The following is a 25,319-nucleotide window of genomic DNA, read 5'->3' as shown; positions in this document are numbered from 1 at the left end:
GGCTCCATGGAGGAGGTGGGCATCTGAAACAGAATTTGGGGAAAGGGGTTCCAAGCAGAGGCAACAGCAAAAAAAGAGGCATGGATGTGGTGAAACAAGGTTGTGTTTAGTAAATTACCAGATGGTCCGGTTTGACTGGAGGTGAGGGTACATTCAGAGGAGTTGTAGAAGATAAAGGCAGGCCAGGTTAGGGTGAGCCTGGGCCAGCTGAAGAGTGTGTGCCTTGGGCCTCTGGGCTTGAGACGAGGATGGACTTCAGGCTTGGAGGAAGATTGAGGAAGGCCAGGGCAGCGTGAGAGCACCTGCCTGGATTTTCCTACAGTCCAGGAGCTCCAGGGTTCTGGGGCTGGTAGAAGAGGTTAGCTGCCTGGGATAGGAGGGGCTGGCCTGGTGGAGATGGATTCCGTCAGGCTGCCTGAGCCTCTTTGAGGCTGAACACACAGGAGGCCAGTTTCTAAGAGCTCACCCACACTGCTACCACTGTCAGAGAAGTAGGGTAGTGTGTTTAGAATGTGGACTCTGGAGCCTGGCAGCCTGGGTTAAATCTTGCCTCTACCTCATACTAGCGGTGTGACCTTGGGCAAGTTACTCAACCTTTCCGTGCCTTGGTGTCCTAAGTTATAAAATGGGGTTGTTAATAGTGCTTTCTTCATAGGCTTGTTGGGAGGATTAAATTATTCACTATGTAAAGCACTTAGTACAACGCCTGGCATATAGAAAGTATTAAGTTCTGATTATTATTTCTCTCTAGAGCAATTTCATTCGTGTTGGGGGTGTAGGGAACAGGAGGATGGGGAAGCGAGAAGTAGAAGTAGGGGAGGAGGAGGATCAGGCAGCAGAGGCCAAGTCGAGGGGAGAGGGGAGCCCTGAGATGGAGACAAACAGCTCCTTGAATGGGTGAGTGGTGTACTGGGAGCCCTTGAGTGGTTAGGGTGTCTATGTGACACACCTCCTTCCCCAGGACTTCCTCCATCTTTCTCTAAGGGTGGAGTCAGCACCAGCTGCTGAAGATCTGGGGAGAAAGGGAGAGAGAGAAGAGGAGCAGCAAGCGCAGGTCTGGGGGCCAGCCCTTGGGGAGCCATATCTCTGACTGGCCCTGCAGGGCCCTGTGGGTGGGAGGCTGGAGGCTCCCTGCTGCGAAAATGACTTCTAAATCTGGCTGTGTCTGCCAGCTGGCCAACCTCGAGGCGGAGGCCGCAACCACCCCCCACCTTGGGACAGCCTCGCAGGTCAGGAACAAGGGACAGCAGACACAGGAGGGCGTGGTCAGGTTGGGCAACAGCCTTCAGGTTAGCACAGGACCCTACTACCCTCCCAACAGCCAGGTTCTTCCCAGGGAAGCCCTTTTCTGTCCCGAATGGGGCTCAGTTAATATGGCTTTAGAGGAACTAAGAGCCCCCTCCCCTTTCAGACTCTCAGGAGAGCCCTGGGACTTCCCTAGATCAGCCACAAATGGGTAAAAGAAACAAAGAACCAGGCCATGACTCTGGGAACTTAGGGGATTCAGGGTCAGGAGTGTGTGCCTGTGCGTGAGGAGGAGAGGAGCAGGAAAGATGGCTGAACGTGAGTATACAGGGAGTGTGCAAAGTGCGCCTATGGGGAAAAGAGTCAGCATTTGCTCAGTTATTCACTTGTCCACTCTCCCATTAAACATGCATGCTAGGTCCTAGGGACACAAAAGAGACACAGACATGGTTCCTGTCTTCAGGGAGTTCAGCATGTAGGGTGTATGTGGGATAGGGCAAGGGATGCAGAAAAGGAAACCCACAGTTGTTACAGTGCAGACAGTACAACATAATATATGTTAATAAAGGCATTCCTGAGGGTCTGGGGGAGCATGAAGGAAAGAGCAGCTCCCAGACTGTGAATTCTGGGGAGTGAGGTTATGCCCAGGCCTCTGGGAGACAAGTCACTGAGGGTGCATATATTAGTGGAGGAAGGCTCAGCCTGGATACTGTCCCAACTTCTGCATGTCCTGGCATGGAATGGGCTCCCTCCTTTGAATCCCTGGTGGCCCATAGCCTTTTCTGAATCCTTTTAGAGAAGAGTTGCTTCATCCATCCATGCATCCATGCATGCATCTATTTATCTATACAGCCCACCCATTCATTTATCCACCTGCCCACTTATCCATCTATGCATTCTTCCATTTATTTATCCATCCATTCATCTATTCTCTTCATGATGGCATACAATATGCCTAGTTCAGTGCTGCAAGGGATGCCAAGATGAACAAAACACAGTTCCCATGTCCTCAGGAAGCTAGAAGCCTAGTAGGAGGATGAGTGACATACACAGATAACCACGCATGGGACAGCCAGTATGTGCTGTTAGTGAAAGCTCTGCCAAGAAGGTGCTTCAGGAGGCAAGGTCACTTTTCCAAGGTAAATTAGAAGAGCTTCATGCAGGCAGGGACATTTGAGATGGGTTTCAACAGGGGGAGATGGGGAAGAGGTGCTTTCCAGGGTATGGGCAAAGGTAGAGAGGTGGGAAAGCACCCAGCTTTCACCAGGAACAGAGGCACTGGGGAATCAGAGGTGCAGAGGGATGGGATCCTGGAATGATGCGTAGGAGGCAAACCATGAAGTGTCTCTGGGAAGCAAGGATAAAACATTTGAGCTTTAGTGAGAGGAATTTAGGGAGAGGTAAGGGGCAGAGAGTTTTTGGGCCGCAAATGTCCCAATTGCCTCCTCAACACCTACAGCGTTGTTTTCTCTGATGCTTGTCTATGACCTTTGTTGATCCTGTTACCTTGTGGAATCTGCTGCTGGACCATGAGCTAATCAAGGGTAGTGACTTTGAGTTAGCTCTGTATCCCCTGCAAGCTTGGAGTGGAGCAACAAGTGCTGGCAGAAGGAAGGACCAAATGATAAAACTGTGCCACTGGAATACTGGCACAGCAATTCAGCATCAGATATATTGGAAGAGGGGTGGCTGCTGTCTGGTGTGACCTCCTGGGGTCTTTCCAGGAGCGCTTCCCAGAGGCACCACAAGGTGGCGCTGTTCTAACTGTAGCTCTCAGTTCTGTCAAGGTCCTTCACGTTTGCAGCTGGTGAAGTGTCCATCCAAGAGCCATCCAGGGACTGTCTAGATTTCCTTCCAGGAAGTCCTGAGACAGAATTAAAAGCCTGAGTGCAGCTATGGAAGAGAAGAGCCAATAGACCCCCAACCCCAACGCAAGTACAGGCCTCATCTATCCAGCCATTCATTTGACAATACCTACTATGTGCCATGTACAATGTTAGGCTTTTGGAAAAACAACAGTGACCAAGACACAGTCCCGGCCCTTAAGGAGGTCACCGTCTAGTCCTGACCAAATCTTCCTTTGCTAAATTTCTCTCTGTTTTACGCACACACACACATGCATGCACGCATGCACACACATTCCTCAGAGCCAATCCCCTTGACCTGGGAAGTCATCTCTGTGTGAAATCTACTCTTAGGCACTGCTTGCCCCTCCAGATCCAAGTTTCTCCCTAAGGTTGCTGCATGGCCACATTAGTTTGACCCCTGGATGCTGTGATCCCTGGATGCTCCTTCCTGGGATGGCTCCCCTTGCCCTTCTCCTGAGCTCCCTGATGAGCCCTTTTCTATTCTCTCTCCCGTCAGATCCACAGCTAGTCTGCCAGCCCTGGTAGCTTTAGGGAACTCCTCAGAGTACGCTTGGTAGGGGTTAGGGCCTCCCAATGCTCTGGAGCTCTGGAGGCAACAGGGACATGAGGGTGGATCCATAGAAGGGCCCTGTGAGACCCTGGAACCACCAATCCAGAGATGAGGAGTTGGGGAGTCCAGAAAACCAAAGATCTCAGAAACATGCCCCTCTGTGGCCTGAGGACTCTGCCGGCCAAGACTGTCCCCCGATAGATTGCCTTCTTCTCTCACCTGCTTTTGGGGGGAACGGGCCTCTCCTAGCTGCAACTCCATAGTGGTGGCTGTGGAGACACTGGTTGGGAGTTGAAGCATTGTGGGACATTGTCAACGTTCCCAACATGCTCCAGGGCCCAACTTAGTCCCTGGTGGGTTTGGGAGAGGAGAGGAGGGAGGGTTGGTGCTGAGAGTGGGAGCCAGGCCCATCGAGGTCCCAGGAGTGAATGCCGCATTGTTGGCCAGGCCAGAGTCACAGATAATTACCTCAATTAGTGACAATGGGAGAGTAATAAATACAGGCTTAGTGTCTCCTACCCCACCAGGGCTCCGAAGATTAATCCAGGCTGACGGGCGGGCCCTGAAAGGCGTGATGGACAATTCATTAAACTCCCCAAATGCCGCACAACCTGGGCGTGAAGGCTGAGTTAGCCCCCTGGGGGCTGCGCCTTTGTCCCGATTGTATGTCTCCGCCACAGCAGAGCCGGGCAGCCCCCAGAGAGCGGGGAGGTGAGTGGGGCTCCCCGAGCCGGGCCAGGCGGCGGGGGGATTAGGCCTCAGTCCGGCCCTGGTTGCCCTGGCACACCAGCCCGGCCGGGCTGGAATGTCCGTGGGGGGGAGTGGGCCGAGCGGAGGGGCGGGGCCGACAAGGTGGGGTAAGGGGGGCACACAAAACCAGGGGCAGGAGGAGTTAATTAGACGCCAGCCGAGGAGGGCGAGGGGCCACAATAGGGCTGAGGGGCCGCCAGGGACGGCCCCTTCACTTCCGAGGATTAATAGGGAAGAGAGAGAAGGGAGGGGTTCAGCCCTGGGGGAGGAGAGCTGGAAACTTCCCAGGGTGGTACTGCCCCCTCTTACACAGTTTGGCACCTACTTGGCAAGTGGCTGGGAGGCAGGAGGCTCTGGCAGCCTGGGCAGGTGACCCTAGCATCCCAGAGAATGCCTCTTTCTTCCTTGCATGGCGCCTACATTGGGAGGATGGTTGGGCCAGGAGGAGAGGAAAGACCTTCTCATTTATCAGGGAAGTGGTGGAAGCATGGAGGTTTAGGGGCCCTGGTCTCAAGCCCCCGCCTGCAACCTATTCTGAGGCAGAAGCAGGAGCCTGAAGCTTTACCCTTCCTGATTAGGCTGCCAGGTTAAAGCCAAGAAATCCATAGCAGGGGTTGGAGCAGGTGTGAATGCATGGGGGTAGAGGCTACCACGTGTGTATGTGCACATACGTGTGCCTACTCTGGTATATGCAGGTGTGCTTATGCACAGGGCCTCAGTAAATGCCTGTTGAATGAATAAATGAATGAACTTCAGTTTTGCTGACAGTAAATGGGGGTGAGGAAGAGAAGTGGGACTGGACTGCACCATGACACAGAGTGAGTGGCCTTGGGCCCTTTCATTCTGAGCTCCCAGCCATGGCCCAGGAATGATGGGGACCCCACCTCTGAGCAGATGAGCAAGTGTCCAGGAAAAATGAAGTAGCAGTGGTTCCTTCCCTTTGAAAAGGGCCAAAAATGCAGCAGCCTCTTGGAAGCCCCACTTCCTCCTGGGCCCCAGGGAACAGGGCAGCCCTGGCTCCTCCCCAGGAGCCACCCCACCCTATCCCCTCCCAGGGGATGACAAGGGAGCGAGTTGGCGGCAGTTCCCTGGGCATATTTATAACCTGCTGCTCGCTCACCAGCGTCTGCTTTTAGCCCAGACGGGGGAGGGGGCAGGGGGGTGGTCTGTCTCATGCTGGGCGCCCCGGCTGGGTGTGGAAAGAGTGAGTAAGGGTGAGTGGTGGGCAGCTCTGTATGGATATTCCTGCTCACACCACAGCCAAACAGCTTATTTTCTCCTCATTTTGTTATTTTTCTCCCTCTGGGCTGGAGAGGAGGACTGAGCCAGCCTGAGGTGGGGGGGGGGGGCGGTTGCTAGACCCTGGGGTATTTGCAGCCCCACTGACGGGGTTTTTCCAGGGTGCATGTGGCAGCGTGTGTGTGGTGCCAGCTTGCTGACCCCCCGGGGACTATGCAGGTCTGCGTCTCAGTCCTCTCAGCTTTTCCGCTCCCCCCAGGATATTTCAGGACTAGTGCCTCCCTCACTCTCTGAGGCCAACCGTGTGTCCGGGGTCCCTGGCAGCCTCAGATCCCCCTGGGTATGTGGCACCTGGCACCTGAAGATCCAAGATGGATGGGAGAATAGCCTGGGTGGACAGAGCCGAGCTGGGGCATCAGGCCTGTTCCTGAGAGCACTATAGCATGCTCCTATGGTGACCCCCTGGCCTGCTCTGGGCCCTGAGACCTCAGTGAGGCCTCTCTCCAGGAACAGCTGCTTTTCTCCCGAGGATCGATCTGTCCTCGCCTGCGAGAAGATGGCACGGACAATCACAACAAGAAAACAATTTGCTCCTATGTAGTGCTTTGCAGTTCCTACAGCACTTCTGCTTGCTTTTTCTGTTTTATTAGTACATACCCCTGCTTTGAAGCTCAGCCCCTTGAAGCGAAAGGCCTCCATGTGGAGGACTTGGGGATGGGAGTCTGTCCTTAAACCTCATGCATGTGCAGAGGGTGTTAGACTTCACCAAGTGCATTACACTCCCCCCATTATCCTGACAATATCTATTGATGTGTGTGATTCCCTGGCCAGATTGTAAACCCCTCCACGCAGGCAGGATGGCTCGCACTTCACTGTATCCCCAGCATTTACACATGCCTGGCACAGAAGAGGTGTCAGCAAGTGTTCAAATGACCTGAGCTTTCATGGACATAATCTTCTCTGAACCTCATTACCTTCCTGAAGGAGATTAAGTACCTACAGCCATCCCTGACTAACAGACAAGGCAACTGAGGCTGAGAAAGCAAGAGATTTGTGTCTAGTTAGGGCCAGAATGGGATTCCTTGCTTTCCTTTGCTTTTCCTCCAGCTCCTATGTGTCAGCTCAGCCCAGAGGCCCCAGCTTCCAGGCTTGAAAGCAGATGTAGATTCCAGTTCTTGGAGTTAGGACTTACAGGTCACAGTGGTTGGGGATAGCTGTCAAGCCTTCGACTCTCCACTCTGCTGCTTCTCCCCAACTCTGGGCATTGTCCAGCAAGGGCCCAAGTCCCCTCTCTTGCCTCTGGCAGCCCATTAACTTCTTGCTTTGGGAGCTGGGGGATCTAATAGTTGATTGGATATAGATGGGCATTCTCTGCAGGAGGTTCTTTATTGGAAACCCAAGGCCTGTCAGGTGCCTCCTACCCCAGATCGATAAGGTTTCTATTCCTTCCCCTCGGCTGCCCATCAGAGCAGCTAGCTTGGCAGATGGAGAGAAAGGGAAAGGGATATCCTTGCAGGGTTGAGCAGCTCCTGGCTCCACTCCCCTACCCCCACACATATCCCAAAGGCCATCAGGGGTCAGAGTTCACACATCCAGGGAGATGTGGGAGGCAGCCACAACAGCAAAAGAGTCCTGGGGAGAGGGGAAATTCTCCAGTCGGCTAGGATCAGTTGTTGCCCTTGGGGGGTGGGGTGCTTCATAGCTCCCCCTGTCCTTCAGGTGTCCCCTGGGGGGAAGTGTTAGGATTAGGGATAGGCATTAGAGCTTAGCAAGGGGTTAGTGTTTGTCTGAAGTTCGGGTTAAGGCTAAGGTTAGATCTAGACCCAGGGAGGGGAGAGGATTAGAGTTAGAGACAGGTTTAGGGCTGTGGGTAGGAAGAGTACTCCTGAGGCTCTGGGGAATGCCCACACAGACGTATCAGTGGTGATAGTAACAGAATTCCCACTTGGGTTCTTTGTGAGAATGGCTAGCTTAATGCTTTGGTTATGGACTGCACTTGGTTTCCTTTTGGTTCCACTGGTTTAAGCCTGGCTGTGTTTGAATTGTAGCCCTCCTGCTCCTTTCTTCTCCCCCACCGTCATCTCTGAGCTTCTAGGTCCAGGATGACTTGGGTCCTAATAAGCTTTTCCTTGTCTGGGCAGCAGGGAGTGCTTTCCCCACTGCCCAATGCCCTGACCACAGAGGGAGCGGATACGCTTCGGGGACCAACAGCTCTACGCTGGGACCAGCAGCACCCTTTCTGCCTTTCTCTTTCTCCTTTGGTTTCTTTTGAGAACACAGTCACGGCTATCATTCAACTGTAGCTATCTTCACAACTCTTGTCAATAGGAAAGGCGGGCTCAGAGTTTGTTTAATCCCCATTCAGCAAGGGAAGAAACTGAGGCAGCTGTGTACTTGCCCAAGATCACACAGCCAGCTGATGTTCAAATAGGAAGAAGAACCTTGCAGAGTCTTTTGGCTCTTGACCAGGTTCTTCTGGAGACCCGGATACCCAGTGGCTTCATTAGGGTCATCTCAGGTTCAGAATCTCAGGGTCCTCTTGCAAGGCCAGGAAACCAGTTCCCCAACAATATGCCCTATTTGTTTAAGAGAGGTAAGCAATGGTGTGTTCTGGATTCAAGGAAAAGCCACCAAGTCATTGATAAAAATAGAGATTTTATTCTGCAGAGGAAGATACTACATTGGTGGGGGCGAGGAGCCATTAATAGCCACAGGGGAAGGAAATACTGATTCCGGTAGGCAAAAGGCATCTTTGAGAAACTGGGGAGAAGGGGATCAGAAAAGGATAGGAGTCAAAAGGAGAGAAGAATGGAGAGGGATTGGGTTGGGGTGGAAGTGGTCTCTGCAAACCAGGCTGGAACCCAGCACAATAAATAGTTTTATTTACAACAACCAAACCCGTGGCTTTGTATCCACGTTTCAGTGCAAATTATTTACACACTGCTGAGGAGGAAGGACAGGAAGGGGTAGGAGGAGGCCGAGGGAGGCAGACTCACAGCTGTTCAATGGCTCCATGACAGAGGCTGGGAGAATGGGGGTATTTCTGCTGGGTCCCCCAACCTCATTTCCCCCTCATTTTCCACATCACCACAGCTGCCCTTTCGCCCCGGAACCTCCCGCTTCAGATATGTGGGTGGGGGTGGGGAGAAAGGTCCTGATGCCCAGGTATGTGTTCAGGGTCTGCACCCTTGGCAGGAGAATGGGAAGGGGCATGTGAGGACCTGGAGAAAACAGAGGATAAAGGGGAGGGAGAGAGGCACGGAGGTCGCTGGCGTGCTGGAGGAGGCAGAGGAACACCGTCAGGCGCTGACCCCTATGGGGGAGGGGACGAATCCTTCTCTCACCTCCTGGCCAAGCAGGGGGCAGTGCAATGGGGTCTCCCGCGGAGAGGGAGGGAGGTAGGTCGGGGCAGGTCCATGAGGATGGCAAGAACATCCTTGCCGCCCCAGGTAAGTGGTTTCAGGAGTCCCCAGGTAGGAGGAGGTGGGAAAAATGATCGGTTACGTAGGAATCGCGGGGAGTGTGGCTGGAGGAACTGGGTGGGTGCGTATGGGGGTCTTAGGTGCCAACGAATCCGCTTGGGAGGTGGGCTTGAGAAGAATGCTCCTGGGAGCGAGTCCGCGCTGCGCGTCACAGACACTCGTGCAGTACCCGCGTGTGCGTGCAGTTGCGGCAGCTGACGTGGCAGCACCAGTGGAAGGTGCAGTTGCAGCGCTCGGTGACGCGCTGTGTGCGCGTGCGGTGGCCCCGGCCGCAGCAGAGCAGCTCGCAGCCGTCCAGCGCGGGCGACGAACTGTTGCAGGCACGCCCCGCCGTGCCCGCTGTACCCAGGCGTCCGCTGTATGTGCAGAAGTTGGGCGACTTCTCGAAGTAGACGAGGTCGTGGGGGGAGGGCGGCTTGTGCGCGGGGTCTTCCGGCTCCAGGCGCAGCAGTTCCGCCCGCGAGGCGCGGTTGCTCCCACGGTTGCCGTAAAGGACACGCGAGGCGCCGTCGAAGCGGTCGCGCAGCACGTCGCCCACGGCGCGCAGCGTGGGCAGCCGCATCCAGCACGTGCGCACCGTGCACGAGCCGGACATCCCGTGGCACTTGCACTCCTGGCGCATCTCGGAGAACACGGTCTAGCGGAAGGGGAAGAAAGGGTATCCCAGGACACTTTCAGAGTCAGAGCCCTCATCCCAGATGCTGCCCCCTCCCTGACGCCGCTGGGACCTCAGCAAAGGCCCAGGAGTAGCCGAGCCCAGGGAAAGAGGCGCGAAATGTCCCGCAGAGATTTGGACACCAGGCGGCCCAACTCTGCTCCGCGCCAGAGAGTCTGTCTCGGGCTCTCAGCATTATTTTTTGAATCTGTACAGTGGAGGGGCAGTAGGCAATGCATTCTGCGGGTCGCATGACTTCTGACCTGTTCGGTTCTACCTTCCCTGAGCCCAGGCATCCCTTTGCCCCCGTCTACTCTCTCTTCCATTCTCTGGCTTCCTTCCAAGCCTCTCGCTCCCTCAGGACGCGCTTTCCTGGTCCTTACCCTAACCCCTGGCCTTATCACGGACCGTTACTTCCCAATGCCGAGGTTAGCCCCTGCGCCGGGACTCGGAGATCCCTGCCACTCCAATTCGGGTGCGGAGTCCCTCAAGCCCGCTCACCGTGCGGCCCGCCTCGTTGTTGTGAAGGTTCATGAGGAACCGCAGGTCCCGCCCCTTCTCCCCGGAGTCCACAAACTCCCGGCCGAAGAGGCGGCCGAAGTCGATGTTGTCGCTGCAGCCCCCCCAGTGCCAATCGGGGCCCCCGGGGCCGCGCCGCCGATAGTCGCACGTGCAGGACTCGATGGAGCCCTCCGAGCAGGAGCGCGCCACCGAATGGGTAACCCCGGCCGAGGTGATGGCGAAGATAAATGCTGTTTCCCGACAACCTGTGGGGGAAGAGAGCGGGGGATCAGCCAGGGGGCACACGGGGTGCGCCCAGCACAGTCAGTGGAGGGCTTGGGACCCTTGAGTCCCACGCCCCGACTCCACCCTTAGAGTTCTGAGAGCCAGGCAGCCGGCTGTGGTGGGAAGCTGATCTCCTAGAGAAAGCACGTGCGTGGGCACGGAACCACGTCCACGCTTGTAATCATGCATTACTGAGACGCAGGGCGCATTTTGGGTCCTCAGTAGACGTGGGGCAGCTGCAGAGAGAAAAACCGAAAAGAGGGGAGCATAAGAACTCCGCACCGCCGGCACCTCTCCGCAGCTCAAACTTTCGGCCCGTCTCAGCGATGCAAGCCTTGCTGGGCTGGAGGCAAGACACCCCCGCCACCACCACCACACACACACACACACACACACACACACACACACCGCCAGCGGCTTCTCAGGCACCTTTGAGAGGGCCTGGGGAAAACGGTGGCCAGCGAGCGTCCACGACTCAGAACTCGCTTTCTCTGAGGCAGTGGCTCAGAAAAGTTAAGCTTCTTGCCCGAGGTGCACGGCTTCAAAGCGCTTGGTAGAACAAATTTGGCTGAGAGCTGACGCTAGGCATGAAACTCTTGGTGGGTTGATATGTGACCCTGCAGGCGCCCGCCCGGGACATCTTCCCTGCACTCGCCTGTCCATGCCCTAGAAGTGACCCCGCGTTTCCCTGGTCCCGGAAGCGTCGCCTTCCTGGGTACCCACCTCGGTTGACGATCTTGCCGAAGAGGTGGGGCCCCGAAGCCGTGGGGCAGTTCCAGCGGCGGTTCCGGAATTGCCACTTGCACTCTCTGACAGCGCTCTGCAGCCCCCCGCTCACGCTGTGCAGGATCCCCGGGTTCTGGCGGATCAGCCGCCGCTGTTTGCGGCTCAACAGCTGCAGACTGGGCTCGAGCACCAGTTGCAGACTCTTGGAGTCGGTCAGCAGGTTCGTGGAAGAGGCTACGTTCACGATGCCCCTGGAGAGACGCATGATAGGAGCTCAGGCTCTAGGAAGGGGACCTGCACCCTAACCAAAAAGGTCGTGCCCACCCTGTCCTTTTCCTGGGGCTGGGGCTATTTGCCCCGCGAGAGAGCGAGAGAGCGGCAGGAGATCAATAATAAGGTAATGACTCGGCGCTTCCGGGCTCACTAGTAATTTGAAAGGACTGGGTGTCCAGACTTTTGTGTGCCCAGGAGTCCTAGGGCTGCTTGGGGCCCTGGGTCCTGGGACTGGACATGGGAGGCATGGGGAACCCGGAGACTAGATGTCCACCTTGGCTCTCAGAGCCTGCTTCCAGGCAGCCTGGGTGAAGAAATCCTAGCCTGCAGTCCATGCCCACCCAAGATATGAAATGCTTAGGAATCCCATCCTCTTCTTGCTTCCTTTCGGAGGGCATTCCCGGCCCTTCGCTTCCCCAGGCAGGTAAACCTTTGGTGTGGCTACCACCGTGAGGCTGAGTTTGGGGCTCAAGGAAGAAGGGCAGTGCTAGATGGGAGTGGGCTCCCTGCCTGGAGTATCCTGGGCTGCTCAGCCGGACCATTCACCCCACTTCAGCAGAGCTGGATTCTCTGGAGCAGCTGCGCTCCAGAGCGCCCCTCGGTGTCTAGGAGGAAAGTCAGAGCGCTGGAGGGAGCCTGCCTGTAGACACATCCCAGAGCGTGGGAGCTGGATGGGGCTGGCCCCTGGCTTTGCGCCCCGAGACAAGTGGCGACCCCACACTAGCTCACTTACCACCATCGGCCACTGCTGTTGGCGGCCAGGGCTGCAGGCAGAGCGGCCAGCGCCAGCAACAGCGTAGCAGAAACCCAGCCGGGCAGCAGTGCCCAGTGCCCCATGGCCTGCCCGGCCTTGCCCGCTCTGTGCTGCAGTTGGGGCGGCTTTGGCTGCTGCCCGCGACGGTGGGACGCGACGCGGCGGTGGCGGCAGTGGCGAGAGCTCGCAGTCTGGCTCTAACAGCCCTGGGGGCGGGCGGCGGGCAGCATGGCTCGCGGTCCCAGCTGGTGGGCTGAGGCAGCCACGGCGGGCGGCACCGCCTCTTATAGTTGCGGCGCTGGCTGAAGTGACGATAGGAGGCTGCCCCGCCGGGCCACACTGTGGCACCAGGGCGCACCGGTCAGGGGCGCAGACAATGGGCAGCGAGCGGGGCCGTGGCTCCCGCCCGTCTGAGCCGAGAGCTGACGGGCTGGCCGTCGGGGCTCACCCCCGCCCCCTGCCCGGTGGCTCCCGCCTCCGGGCCTGCACTGGCCGCGGACCCCTCCCCTTGGGACGCCCTCCCACGCGCGCCTGCCTCACTCCTCTTCGCGTCTGGAGCCCGACGGGGACCAGCGTCCGCCAGGGGGCGCGGCAACAATGTGCTACTGGGAGAGTCCTCTGAAACCCAACTGCTTCGTCGCTCGCCGTGGGGCTGTCCCCTCGACGTCACCCCGGGCCCCACCGTCGTCCCCTCTCTCACTCATCCTGAGTGGAGGAAGGAAAGCTGTGGTTCTAGGCGGCGACTCCGGGGAGACGCCTTCTCGTTTAGGAACTCCCGACGGCTGAATAGGGAAAGAAAAGGGGAAGACTGGAGGTGGGGGTGGGGCTGTGGTCAGAGAAATCCGGGGGGTGGATTGGGGGTGAGCTGACCAAACACAGCCCAGTCAGGGGGAGAAACCTGAGGAAGCAGCTCTTCCTGCTGTGGGCTAGAAGGAGCTCACAAGTGGCTCTGTGTGTGTGTAAGTGGGACAGTGCAAATGTAGTGCATGTGAGAGTGTGCGTGAGTGTGTCCTGAGGGTAACACTCGTGTATGTACTGGTGTGCAGAAACTTCATGTTTTGAGTAGGGATGTTAGGAACCTTTCCAAAGAATCTTAGAATTTAGCTCAGGTCAGAAGAGATCACTGAGTCATCTTGTCACAGCCACCACCTGGAGCAGAGCATCATCTCCTATGTGTCAGGAAGGAGGTGGCAGCCACTGTCAGGAGAGACCCAGAAGGTTGACTGACAGAGAGTGTCTGGGATTGTGTGTGGAGGTGGGTGGATGGGTGGATGAGTGGATGAGTGTGTGTGTGGGGAGATTAAATATGCATGTATGTGTCAGTCTCACCCGATGTACCTTATGTCATCCTATGGTGTGTCACCCCGTGGCATGTGTCAACCTGTGCATGTCACTGGGGGAGGGGGCTGAGATGGCAACCAAGTTGGTATCAAGATGGATGAGGCCTGGAGTGACTGAGTCTCTGAGGACTAGGCTCAGAAAGGAAGGGCAGTGGAGTAGATGTCAAGCGTGTGTATGGTGGAGGAGGGCTTGGAAGAGAAGGGCTGCTGGCTAAACTGAACCCAAAACAGGGAACTTGTGCCTCCATGTATCTGCTTCTTTTTGGATTTTTCTGCCAAGTTTCTGTCTTCCCTCCAAACTCTGGTTCTCTCCACTTGCCACACGCTGGGATGCCCAGAGTGCCTGCAACTATCTCCTTTGTTGTACACTTTTCTCTTCCCTCCCAGAGACTAACTCAGCTTCAAGGCCACCTTGGCCTCCTATTGAAGAAGTGGCTGCTGTTCCCCAGATGGGGCATAGGGGGCACTGACAGCCTGGCTCTCATGCCCCACCACCACACACAGATGGCCCGTGTCTAAGGACGGAGCATCTCCTCCTTTACATCTTTCCTCCCTCCCCATTTTACAGAGGAAAAATTAGACGATGCGGTTGTCCAAGGTCCACACAGCTCATAAGTGAATAAATGGTAGAGCCAGGTTAAAACGCAGACTGTTCTGGGGCCGGCTCCGACGCCGAATGGGTAAGTTTGCATGCTCTGCTTCGGTGGCCCAGGGTTTCACCGGTTCGAATCCTGGGCATGGACATGGCACCACTCATCAGGCCATGCTGAGGCGGCATCTCACATGTGCCACAACTGGAAGGACCCACAACTAAAGATACACAACTATGTACGGGGTGGGGGGGGGAGCGCTTTGGGAGAAAAAGGAAAACTAAAACCTTTAAAAAAAACCCAAAAACCACCCAGACTGTTTTGATTCAAAGCCCATGCACTTTCCACCTGACCAGCTGCTTGTGAGTGTGTAGCGACATCAGACTGGGGCCCCTTCTCAAAGCTGACAGGTAAATAAAAATGATCTTTAGGATCTTCCTGACACCCTTTTGGATCCTCTCTTTTTCATCTCCCCTACCTTTAGGATGCCTTCTCACTGAGTAATGTACAGGCCTGATCCTAAAGAGTTCCAAGTCCCAGAAATGACCAGGGCTTCCCTCCAAGGCAGGGAAATCACTCTAAAGAGTAAATGTCTAACTTTAATTAATCCTCTGGGGCACTTGCATTTTAAATGAGATGCGTATTAAGCCAAATGAAGCCTGATGGAGGTTATTTTGGAGGGGAATGTCCTTCCCAGACCCTTTGCCCAGGGCAGTGTACCTGGCCCCTCCAAGGATTTGACCCTGAGGGATGAGGTATACTGGCCCAGCATCCTCCATGGGTCCAAAAACAAATAGTCTCTGCAGAGGGCACCCAGCACAGATGGCTCAAGTCAAGATGTAGTGTACTATGGGCAACTTGTCCTTTGTCCCTTAGGAGTTTCTCCCCACTGGGTCCTGGGTCGAGTCTCCTGGCCTGGTGGATTGGTAAAACCTGGTGGAGGTAGGAGGTGGACTGGAAGACAGGGAAACCTTGTCCATGGCCAGTGGTGACAAGCAGAGGTGGGAAGAGAGGAAAGAAGGAGCCAGTATCCTTTGTTCTACCATTCCACTCACTAGGAGTGGTGGAGAAGAGCCAGAGGGCTCTAGGTCTGGGTCACACTATGTATGACCTGGCCCAAATTTCTATTTAGATCAAATTATCACTGTGTCAATTGTCCTCTCTTTCTTTTCTGCGTCATCAATTTACCTCTCTGCTGGATCATACCCATCAGCACATAAGTATGCTGTCATATCGCCCATCAAAAAAACCCAAAATCTTCGTTTGATTCCACATTACCACTCAAGATTGCCCTATTTCTCTGCTCTTTTACTGCAAAACTCAAAAAGGTTGCTTTAATCACTAGCACCAGTTTCTTTTCTTTATTCTCTCTTTCCACTCTGATCACACCTTTGAACCCACTACACCGCCTTATCAAAATCACTCACGACCTCCGTGTTGCTCTATAGTCAAATTTCAGGTCTCATCTAATCAACCTTTCAGGAACAGCGGACACAGTTGAACACTTTCTCCTTGAAATACTTTCTCAGTTGGTTTTCTGAAACACTATTCCTGCCTTCCTGGCTGCTTGCCTTCTCAGTCTCCTTATGTGGTTCCACCTTGTATACCCAATTCCTAAACACTGGACTGCACCCCCCTTCAGTCTGGAGCTTCTTCTCAGTCTATACTCACTCCTTTGGTGAACTATCCAGTCTCAGGCTCCCAAATTTTGTCTCTGGCTCTGGAATGTGGACTTACACATCTAACACTTGAATAAGTATCTTGGAATATACATATCCAAGACTGAACTCCTGATCCTTCCCTTGCTCTAACCCGCTCTTTCTTCAGTCATTACCGTCTCAGTAAGTGGCAACTCCATCCTTTCAATTGCTCAGGAAAAGAATCTTAGACCCATGCTTGACTCATCTGTTTCTTATACTCTACATCAAATCAATCAACAAGTCCTGTCTTCCTCTCTTCAACATATATGTAGAATCTGATCCATTCTTACACTAGGACACTGGTTGGAGCCACCATCATCACATCTATATTTTTGCCTCCTGACAGATCTCCCTGCTTCTAGCCTTACCTGCCCCCCCCCCCCCATAGTCTATTTTCCACACAGCAGCTAGAGCCATTCTTTCTAAACAGAAGTCAGGTCATTTCCTTCTCCACTCAAAATTTTCCAATGATTCCCCATCTCACTCAAAGGAAAAGGCAAAATCTTTACGTGGCCTACAAGGCTCTATATAATCCTACCCTGCTCCTTCTTTGACTTCTGACTCATTGCCTACCACTCTCTCCCCTGTGGGTTCCTCCCTCCAGCCGCACTGGTCTTCTTGCTAATCAAGCAAGCTCCTGTCTCAGGATCTTTGCACCTGCTTTTCTGTCTTCTGGAATGCCCTTCCTCAGATGTCTCCATGGGTTTGTTCCCTCACTTCCTTTTCCCTCCCCTTATATAAGATAGGATTCCACCCTATCTCCTTTGCCCTGCTTTATTTTTCTCTATATCGCTTTTGACCATGGATAACTTTAAAGGCTTGAAGCAGAAAATCAGTAGCAAACCGCCCCCCTAGAATAGGAATAAGGGAGAGAGATGTCGGAGGGGAAAGGGATTTTACCTTGATATTGGGGTCTGGGGAGGAAGCAGGGGCCAAGGTTGAGAGTTTGTGGACAGAGGAGCCTACCTTCCTTTGAAGCACCAGCAGGTAGCACTGCCTTCTTGGGCTGGCAAGGCATCAGCCTTCGGTAGAGAAGGGGGCAAAGTTCTGTCTAGGGTAATCCCACAGGCTTGTTGGGGCCAATTGCTGAATGTGGGGGTTTCCTGAGAGTCCAGCGCAGTCAGGCTATGGGCCCTTTGGTGCCTCCGGGTGGTGGCCCACAGTGCTGCAGCAGACGGCGTGCGAGGCAGAGGGTGGGCAGTGCAGCTGAGCTCACCACCGCGCGGGCGCATCCATCCCTCCCGGGCCTATAATTTGGGTTCCCCAGGCCTGGCCGCCCCTATCAGCGGCTCAGCAATAGATGAGTCACACGGGACCCCGGGCCAAGGCAAACACGGGGCGGGGGGGGGGGGGGTGTGGAGAAGGAGGAGGAGGTTCCCGAAGCTGCACTCAGCTTTAGCCACCGCCTCAGTTGCTCGATCCCCCAATCTCCAGGGGCCCCAGTCTTTTCTTTGACCCCCGCCCTCCAGGGCCCCAGTGTGCTTCCTAGATTGCTCTCACTACACCCTCCATCCCCATGATGGGAAGACAGCTCTCCACTCATCTCATCCAGGGGAAGGGGGACCAGCTTGCCCCGACTCCCTCCCAGAGGTAATGACAGCCCCTCACTTTCCCCTCCTGTCATGGCCCCAACCCTTGTCAAGGTCTCTCTGGTTCCCGCCCCTCCCCTTCCATGGAGCTGGCCGCGTGCTTGGGATATTAGGCAATGGGTGTGTACCCACAGCCCTCTCCAGGCCCCGCCTGCCCCACCACCCTCCAGCCGCCTGCGGGTCAGTGCTCAGGCCAGCCGGTCGGGCCGAGGGCACTGGGGGCCAACTCAGGCCACCCAGTCTGCCTGCCTGTGGCCTGTCTCAGAGCTGGGCTTCTGCAGGGAGAGGGAACAAGAGTATGGGTTCTTGGATTTGGGACAGGCCAGCTTGGGGAACCCTGGAGTCACTAAGAAGTTGGAATCTATGGTAGTAGTTCTGACCCTGGCCCTTCCTTGGCACCTGACTATGCTGCAGCCTGACAAGGGTAGAATCAGAAGAAATAATCCCAAACCTTAGGGGACCTGGAGACACATGGAGAAATACAACGTCCAAGAGGTGCCCATGGGAGAAGAAAGGCATAGGAAACCTCATCCCCCTCCTCCAAGGAGCTGGGTGGAGTCCCAGGGTGACATGCAGGGAGAAGGACAAGGACACTGGCAAAGATCACTGAACCCAGGTGTAAGGACAAAAGCTACTGAGATGGGGCTCACAGATTCTGGTGGCCTCAAAAGCCACACATGGTTTGGTTCTTGACGCCGAAACAAGAAAGAGGGGCAACAGCTCTAGGGTTCTTTCTCCTCCACATCCCCCTCCCCCAGAGGTGGGAAAGCAGAGAAAAGCAACCCTCTGTGGTCACAGCTGTCCCGTGTCTGGAACCATGGCATTTTCACCTCCCAGCTCAAGGCCTGGCACATAAAGGTGTTCAATGAATAGCCCAACAGATGAAAGCTGCTGATCTCTCTCAGACCACTCTGCCCCCTAGACAGCAGTGCTCCCTGCAGCACGGGGCAGGACCTGCAGCAACATAGACCAGAGGCTGGCTGCCCAGCAGAGCTGCATGGCCACCACCAAGGAAGGGATGACTGTGGCTGTGGGTTTCAGCCCGTGGCTCTGCTTCCCTGGGGGGCCTGTCTCTGAGTCAACGTGCCAGCCTTGGGCACTCAGGGCCAGCCGTGCCTTGGGCTGCGGTCTGGCAGGGGCGGGGGGCGGCTGGGAAGCCTGGGGCCCCTCTCTGGCAAAAATAGCCCACAGTGGTTAGAGCCGGGAGGGTGAGTCAGGCAGGAGCGCAGTGGCGCCTAACCCCTTCACTGCCGCTGGAGCTCCCTAAGGGGGTTTGCTTCGGTCTGTGCACCCCAAGATCAGGCTCTTTCCCTGGCTGTCCTTGGGCTGGGCTCAGTGTGGGATCCCGAGGCCCTCTTCATTCCGTATGAAGCAAGTCTGTGGAGCCTGGAGCAGGAATATGGGCCACCCGAAGTGCAGACCCAGGATCCTGGGAAGGGCAGGAGACCTCTGCGGGCAAGGATGCCTGTAAGCCAGGGGAAGCAATAGGGGCAGGCTGAAGATCTTTGGGGCTACTGGAGCCTCTGCTAGGGCCGAACTCAGAGGCCAAAGTTGACCCCTCCCAAGGGGCAGGCGCAGGGCTGGGAGGTGGGCGGAAGCCAAGCCACCCAGAAGGGAGCTTGCCTGCCGGCTCTGAATGTTTTGCTGTGCGCTCTCGCTGAGGGCTCTACACGGGACTGTCCAAGAGGGAAGTCGGCTCTCAGCTCTGTCTTGATCTTGTCAAAGGCACCCTCCAGCCATCCAGCTCTTGGTGGGGAAACTGAGACAAAGAGAGATGACAACTTGGGACCAGGGTCTTGGCTCTCTAGTCTGGGTCACTGCACCCTCCTTGCAGCCTTGGCGACCCCAGAGCAGGTGAGAGGAACTCTGGCCACCTCCTCCTTCAGTGGGGCCAAGCCTGAACCCGGGCGTCGGGGGAGAGGGTGTGTGTGCCCTGGGAGGAGGGGGCGCGGCTGCACTCCCGGGGTCAAGGCGGGGGGTGCGAGGAGTGGGGTGGGGATGCCCCGGGCTCGGGGAGGGGCCGCAGCTCTGTCTGCCGCAGCACAGCCGCCCGTGAGCTCGGCGCGAGTAGAGTCAGAGCCCCCAGTTCTTTGCTCGCCCGCTCGCTTGCTTCTGGATCGCTCCCTCCCTTCCTCCCTCCCTTCCTCCCGGCGGCCGCGGCGGCGCTGGGGAAGCGGCGAAGAGGAGTGGCCCTGCCCTGGAAGAATGCGGCTCTGCCGAGGGGGCAGAACCCGACGCAGTCTCCCCACGGTTTGAGCAGCCCGAGCCAAGCCCAGGCGACCCAACCCCGCCGGTGGCGGACCCCGCAGCGGAGCAGCTGGAGGTAATCGGAACCAGGAAAGCAGGGAGGGCAGGGACAGCGCACGCGGGGACCAGACAGGCACACGGGTAGTCAGACAGACAGACACGCATCCGCCCACAGGGGCATGGAGACGCAGAGAGAGCTAGGGATACCGCCCGAGAAAAAGACACAGCAAGTAAAGGAGTGCTTTCAGCTTTGGAGGGCAATGAACGGGAGAGCAAAGGGATGGGGGCAACTGAGGGCTGGGACCCCTGGGGACCAGACGGGCAACGGAGGACGGGAATATATAGTTAGGAAGGTGGCAGAGGAGGAAGAGGACTCAGCTTGCCGCGGTCCCTTTCAGGCGGGAACCAGGTCCCCTCTCCATCTTTGCTGCACCTGGAGCCACCCCTCTCTCCCTACCGCGGAGGAAGAGGGTAGAGCGGGATGGGGAGCTGACTCCTTCCCGCGGAGGCTGCCTACCCTCGACGGCACCTGGAGGCGGCTCTTCCCCCGCCCCCACCTGCCGGCTGTAGGTGGTGGGGAACCCCCTTCCAATCCAGTCCTCTAACCCTGTGAAGGCATGTAGCTGTGTTGAGCAGAAGGAGTTGTGGGCCAGGTGGTGGAGGGGGTGGTTCGTGAGCCTGTATGAGTTTGCATGTGAGTGTGTCTGTGTGCTGGGCATTGTGTCTGGCTGGCTCTCACTCCAGAGACGCTTGCATAAGTCCCAGCTTTGAGGCCTGGACTCTTCCTCCAAGACCCAGGGACTCTGGAAATCAAGGAGTGATTCTTATTGTTTTGTTCCCGGAGGAATGAGAAGGGTCAGTGGGGTGGCACTGGTAAGTTAGGAGGCCAAAGTTGGGCATCCTTTGATTGCCCCGGTGAGTCACCCTATTCCTGCGCCCTCCTTACTTAAGTCTCCCTGTCCTGCAGGCCCTGATTGATCTGCCCACCGGAGCCTTCGGGCCCGGGCTTCGACATGCTGGAGGAGCCCCGGCCGCGGCCTCCGCCCTCGGGCCTCGTGGGTCTCCTGTTCCTGGCGTTGTGCAGTCGGTGAGCAGTTCCCCTTGTCACCTAGCCCACGAGGGGAAGCCCTGGGCTAGAAGCACCGACCCGGGGCGGGAGGAGTCGAAGGGGGCTTGAGGCCTGGACCACAGAACCCAAAATGCCTTCTGTGTTCCCAGGGCCCTAAGCAATGAGATTCTGGGCCTGAAGCTGCCCGGTGAGCCGCCGCTGACCGCCAACACCGTGTGCTTGACGCTGTCCGGCCTGAGCAAGCGGCAGCTGGGCTTGTGCCTGCGCAGCCCCGACGTGACGGCGTCCGCGCTTCAGGGCCTGCACATCGCGGTCCACGAGTGTCAGCACCAGCTGCGCGACCAGCGCTGGAACTGCTCGGCGCTCGAGGGCGGCGGCCGCCTGCCGCACCACAGCGCCATCCTCAAGCGCGGTGAGCCGGGCCGGGCGGGTCTGAGCCGCCGCCAGGCTGGGGGGTGGGAGGCAGGCCGAGGAGAGCGGAGGTAGGGGGGGGGGGGGACGGGTTCACGACTTGGGGAGGGGCCTCTCGGGGAATTTTCCCCGGGAGCCGTGCGGAGCTGGGTCTGGCCACCCGTCTGGGCCCCTGCGCTTCTGACTTCCACCTGTGCGCTGCCGGCAAGGCAGCTGGGTCCCTGCTCCCCTACCCTAGGGCCCCCTTTTGCTGTCTCTGCCCAGCTCAATCTGGATTGCACCTGTGAGCAAGAGATGCCCCCAGCCCTGAAAGCTTCAAACGCGCCCCCCCCCCCCCATTTCCTCCTCCCAATTTTCCCCTTCCCTCTCTGTGGGACAAGCCCAGGCTGGTGTCCCCAGAGCCATAGCGGGGGTGGGGTGACTCCCCCAACCGTTTAAGGGTTAAACCTACTCCCCTAATTGCTGGGGTTCCCAGGAGCCGAAGCTGGGAACAAAGACCCTGCTGGCTTTGAAGCCGGGGAGCAGCCCCCTCCTCTGCGCTGTGAGGGCCCCAGGTGGCTCTCACCTGAGCAGGTGAAGACTGGCTGGAGGGGTGGAGAACGGGTCACTGCAGGCCAGGTCTAGGAGGCATTGCTGCCTCTTGCCAGGCCATGCCCAAGTTTACTCCCTGGAGGAGTAAACATGCACCCCATCCAGGACTCAGCTCAAGTGTGGGAGCAGTACTTCGGGGACTATGGGGTTAATAGGCAGCTGCCATCTGCGGGGGAATTCCCAAGACGTGTGCAAACAGCTTTACCCCTGGAGGGTTGGGGTTGGGGGGATCAGGAGGCTGGGCCAGGAGCCCTGCATCCTGGGGTGGGAGAGGCCTGGCCCCTAAGGAGGTGCTGTCTCTCATCCTCTCAGGGATCCAGAGAGCCCCTGCCTAAAAGGAAGTGAGGGACACCCTCCTTCTCCACAGGGGCTGGTGTAGGGAAGGCTTTGATACCCAAATGAGAAGCATGTCTATCTAAGTCTGGGAAAGGCTTGTCATCCTGAGCCTCTGTGACCCCCAAAACCTAACAAAGAAGCCAACATTTTAAGAGGGCCTTGGGGAAAATCACCCCCACCTCCCTTCCCCTCCCAGTGTTTTATAGAGTAATAGCAGGTTAGGATAAACATAAGGGGCAGTCTTAAAGGGCAAATATAAAACTAGAAACTGGAAAGGGGAAGGACAGCTGCACAGCTCCAGTGCTTTGGAGGTGTTGGAGCGGTGGAGGGTAGGTTGGTTAAAAAAAAAAGAACCCCAAAGTCCTCTGCTTCCACCCCACCCAAGCTCCCTGCAGGGCTGGGGAATTTCTAAGGGCTTCAGATGTAGAACTCAGTGAATACATCTTCAAAGACCTTGGGGACTCCCTCTTAGTCATCTCCCAACCCCAGGGGACTTTCCCTCGAGGCTAGCTCTTTCATCTGCACCCGAAATCCCAGACTTACAGAGCAGGAAGGGGCCTCAGAGATCATCTCAAGCCATCTTCTTTTATAGATGAGGAAACTGAGGCTCTGTGCTTTCAGTTCCCTTCCTTCTCCAGTGACTTGCTCCCAAATTACTCAGCTGGTCAATGGATTCAGTGAGGAATTTCTGCAGTTGGAGGGTGGCTGTTTATTTCCTTCTGCCTCCCTACTTTCAGCTGCCTGTCAGCCTTACCCCTACCATCACACCCTTTTCATCCCCAGGTTTCCGTGAGAGTGCTTTTTCCTTCTCCATGCTGGCTGCTGGGGTCATGCATGCAGTAGCCACGGCCTGCAGCCTGGGCAAGCTGGTGAGCTGTGGCTGCGACTGGAAGGGCAGTGGTGAGCAGGACCGGCTGAGGGCCAAGCTGCTTCAGCTGCAGGCACTTTCCCGGGGCAAGAGTTTCCCCCACTCCCTGCCCAGCCCAGGCCCTGGCTCAGGCCCCAGCCCTGGCCCCCAGGACACATGGGAATGGGGTGGCTGTAACCATGACATGGACTTTGGAGAGAAGTTCTCTCGGGATTTCTTGGATTCCAGGGAAGCTCCCCGGGATATCCAGGCACGAATGAGAATCCACAACAACAGGGTGGGGCGCCAGGTACGTGTGTGCAACTTGTCCTGGGTCTCCCTACCTTTCAAGGCCTGGCTAGAGTTTGAGAGGCACAGCAGAGTAAGAGGATGAGATGTGGTGGGTGATTGTCACTCACCATCTGGATGGCCTTAAGCAAGTCACTTAATCACAAGTTTTTTACATCTGCAAAGAGTCTAATGATACCTACCTTACAGTGTCATTAAGAGTGAGCTAGCAAATAGAGCACCAGCATAATGCTTCATCCTTGGCAGGTGCTCTTTACATGGTTGCTATTATTATAGCTGCCTTCTCTACAGAATTGAGGGGTGCTCCAGGTCAGACTCCCCATTTTAGCAGTGCTCACCCTGGAAAGAGCACTGGAGAGAGAGTGAGGACAACTGGAGTTGGGTCTCTGTTACCACCTAGTGATTGAAGATGGGCAAATCACTCTGCTCTGTCTTCAGTTCTCCCACCATAAAATGAGGAAGCTGGGCTATTAGCCAGTCTTGAAGCTCCCTCTCTCTTCTGATATTTGTAGTTATTCTTGCCTCTCTTTGTCCCTCCCTGTACTCTCTGTTCCCTCCCCACTCCTGTGCCTCTGTGCTCTGTCCATTTGCTGCCCTCGCCTTCACCTCCTCCTCACTCTGATGCTCTAGGTGGTAACTGAAAACCTGAAGCGGAAATGCAAGTGCCATGGCACGTCAGGCAGCTGCCAGTTCAAGACATGTTGGAGGGCCGCCCCAGAGTTCCGGGCAGTGGGGGCAGCGTTGAGAGAGCGGCTGGGCCGGGCCATCTTCATCGATACCCACAACCGCAACTCTGGAGCCTTCCAACCTCGCCTGCGTCCCCGTCGCCTCTCAGGAGAGCTGGTCTACTTTGAGAAGTCTCCTGACTTCTGTGAGCGAGACCCCACTGTGGGCTCCCCAGGCACACGGGGCCGGGCCTGCAACAAGACCAGCCGCCTGCTGGATGGCTGTGGCAGCCTGTGCTGTGGCCGAGGGCACAATGTGCTCCGGCAGACACGAGTTGAGCGCTGTCATTGCCGCTTCCACTGGTGCTGCTACGTGCTGTGTGATGAGTGCAAAGTCACAGAGTGGGTCAACGTGTGTAAGTGAGGGTCAGCTGGGGAAGGGGAGGGGCACCTTTTCAGCCTTTTGCTCTGATTTCTGTCCAGGGTCAATCTTGGCCCCCGGAAGCTCAAAGTATCTACCTGGAAACAGCTTTGGGGGTGGTGGGGGTCAGGTGGAGTCTGTGATGTGCCGCCTTCACCCCCACAGTAGGAGGACCTTGGAGGGAAGCTGTCTTCCCTCTTCTGCTCCTTAAACACCTGAATGGGCTAAGATGAAATGCACTGTGTTGTCCCCCTCTCCCCAACCCTGGGGTCCCTTTAACTCTGATTCATACTCCTTTTGGCTGAGGAGTCCCTAGAGTTTGACCACTCCTCTCCTTTGAGGCATAGCTCCAGACATTGTGTGGAGCCATAAGACCTGTATCTAGAAAGAGGCTACTCACTCCATGGCTATTTCCATACTCCCTCTGCTGCAGCCTGGGCACCACCTTGTGGGGTAATGGGAGACAGTGGTAGAGAGGTTTTTCTTGGGGAAGGCACAGTGCTGGGGGGGGGGTGCTCTCCCCTGAGTCCCCAAAGAGTCATCTGTCCAGGCCCTTAGGGAAGATGTTGCCACTAATTCAGATGTTAAAGGGGACCCTCCAAAGGAAGAGTTTTCCCTAAGACTCTCTGAGCCTCTTTTTCTTTCCTCGGCAGGAGGGGTGCGAATGGATAATTTATTGTACTGAGACTTGTTCTTGGTTCCTGTTTGTAACTAAATAAATTAAGCTACTGGACCAGTGGATGCAGATGGTGATATTTCTGCCCACACTTGGGATCCCAGTCTATGGCTTCTTTTCCAGGTGAATTCTCCTACCCTCCTACACTCAATGACTTTATTTATGTATATCCCGCCTGGTTCCCCAAAGGATTTGAAATG

General features: G+C 56.2%; 2 protein-coding genes across 5 annotated transcripts; one reads left to right on the top strand and one right to left on the bottom strand.

Moving 5' to 3' along the window:
* Positions 1 to 8,287: 8,287 nt before the first annotated feature.
* On the bottom strand, positions 8,288 to 17,223 carry WNT1 (Wnt family member 1). Of its 2 annotated transcripts, none has more exons than XM_070619537.1 (4): positions 16,925 to 17,223; positions 11,299 to 11,552; positions 10,291 to 10,556; positions 8,288 to 9,771 (listed from the first exon to the last, which is right to left on the bottom strand). In XM_070619537.1, exons 1-4 carry the CDS (start codon positions 17,188 to 17,190, stop codon positions 9,283 to 9,285), a joined length of 1,275 nt encoding a protein of 424 aa, XP_070475638.1. In that variant the 5' UTR covers positions 17,191 to 17,223; the 3' UTR covers positions 8,288 to 9,282. The 2 variants fall into 2 exon arrangements, with proteins under 2 accessions (XP_070475638.1, XP_008520270.1); XM_008522048.2 differs by lacking the exon at positions 16,925 to 17,223 and adding an exon at positions 12,308 to 12,632.
* Positions 17,224 to 18,739: 1,516 nt separating this feature from the next.
* On the top strand, positions 18,740 to 25,182 carry WNT10B (Wnt family member 10B). Of its 3 annotated transcripts, XM_070619534.1 has the most exons (7): positions 18,740 to 19,014; positions 19,273 to 19,870; positions 20,762 to 20,881; positions 21,013 to 21,275; positions 22,985 to 23,358; positions 23,988 to 24,438; positions 25,097 to 25,182. In XM_070619534.1, coding segments are annotated over exons 3-7 (1,164 nt in total). In that variant the 5' UTR covers positions 18,740 to 19,014; positions 19,273 to 19,870; positions 20,762 to 20,807; the 3' UTR covers positions 25,099 to 25,182. The 3 variants fall into 3 exon arrangements, with proteins under 3 accessions (XP_070475635.1, XP_070475633.1, XP_070475634.1); XM_070619532.1 differs by lacking the exon at positions 25,097 to 25,182 and having other exon boundaries at positions 23,988 to 24,588; XM_070619533.1 differs by lacking the exon at positions 18,740 to 19,014 and having other exon boundaries at positions 19,157 to 19,870.
* The last annotated feature ends 137 nt before the right edge of the window (positions 25,183 to 25,319 follow it).

Source organism: Equus przewalskii, chromosome 5, assembly GCF_037783145.1.
Source record: "Equus przewalskii isolate Varuska chromosome 5, EquPr2, whole genome shotgun sequence".
Lineage (NCBI taxonomy): Eukaryota > Metazoa > Chordata > Mammalia > Perissodactyla > Equidae > Equus > Equus przewalskii.
Note: the sequence above shows the minus strand (reverse complement) of the source record. Positions and strands in the feature narration are given on the sequence as shown.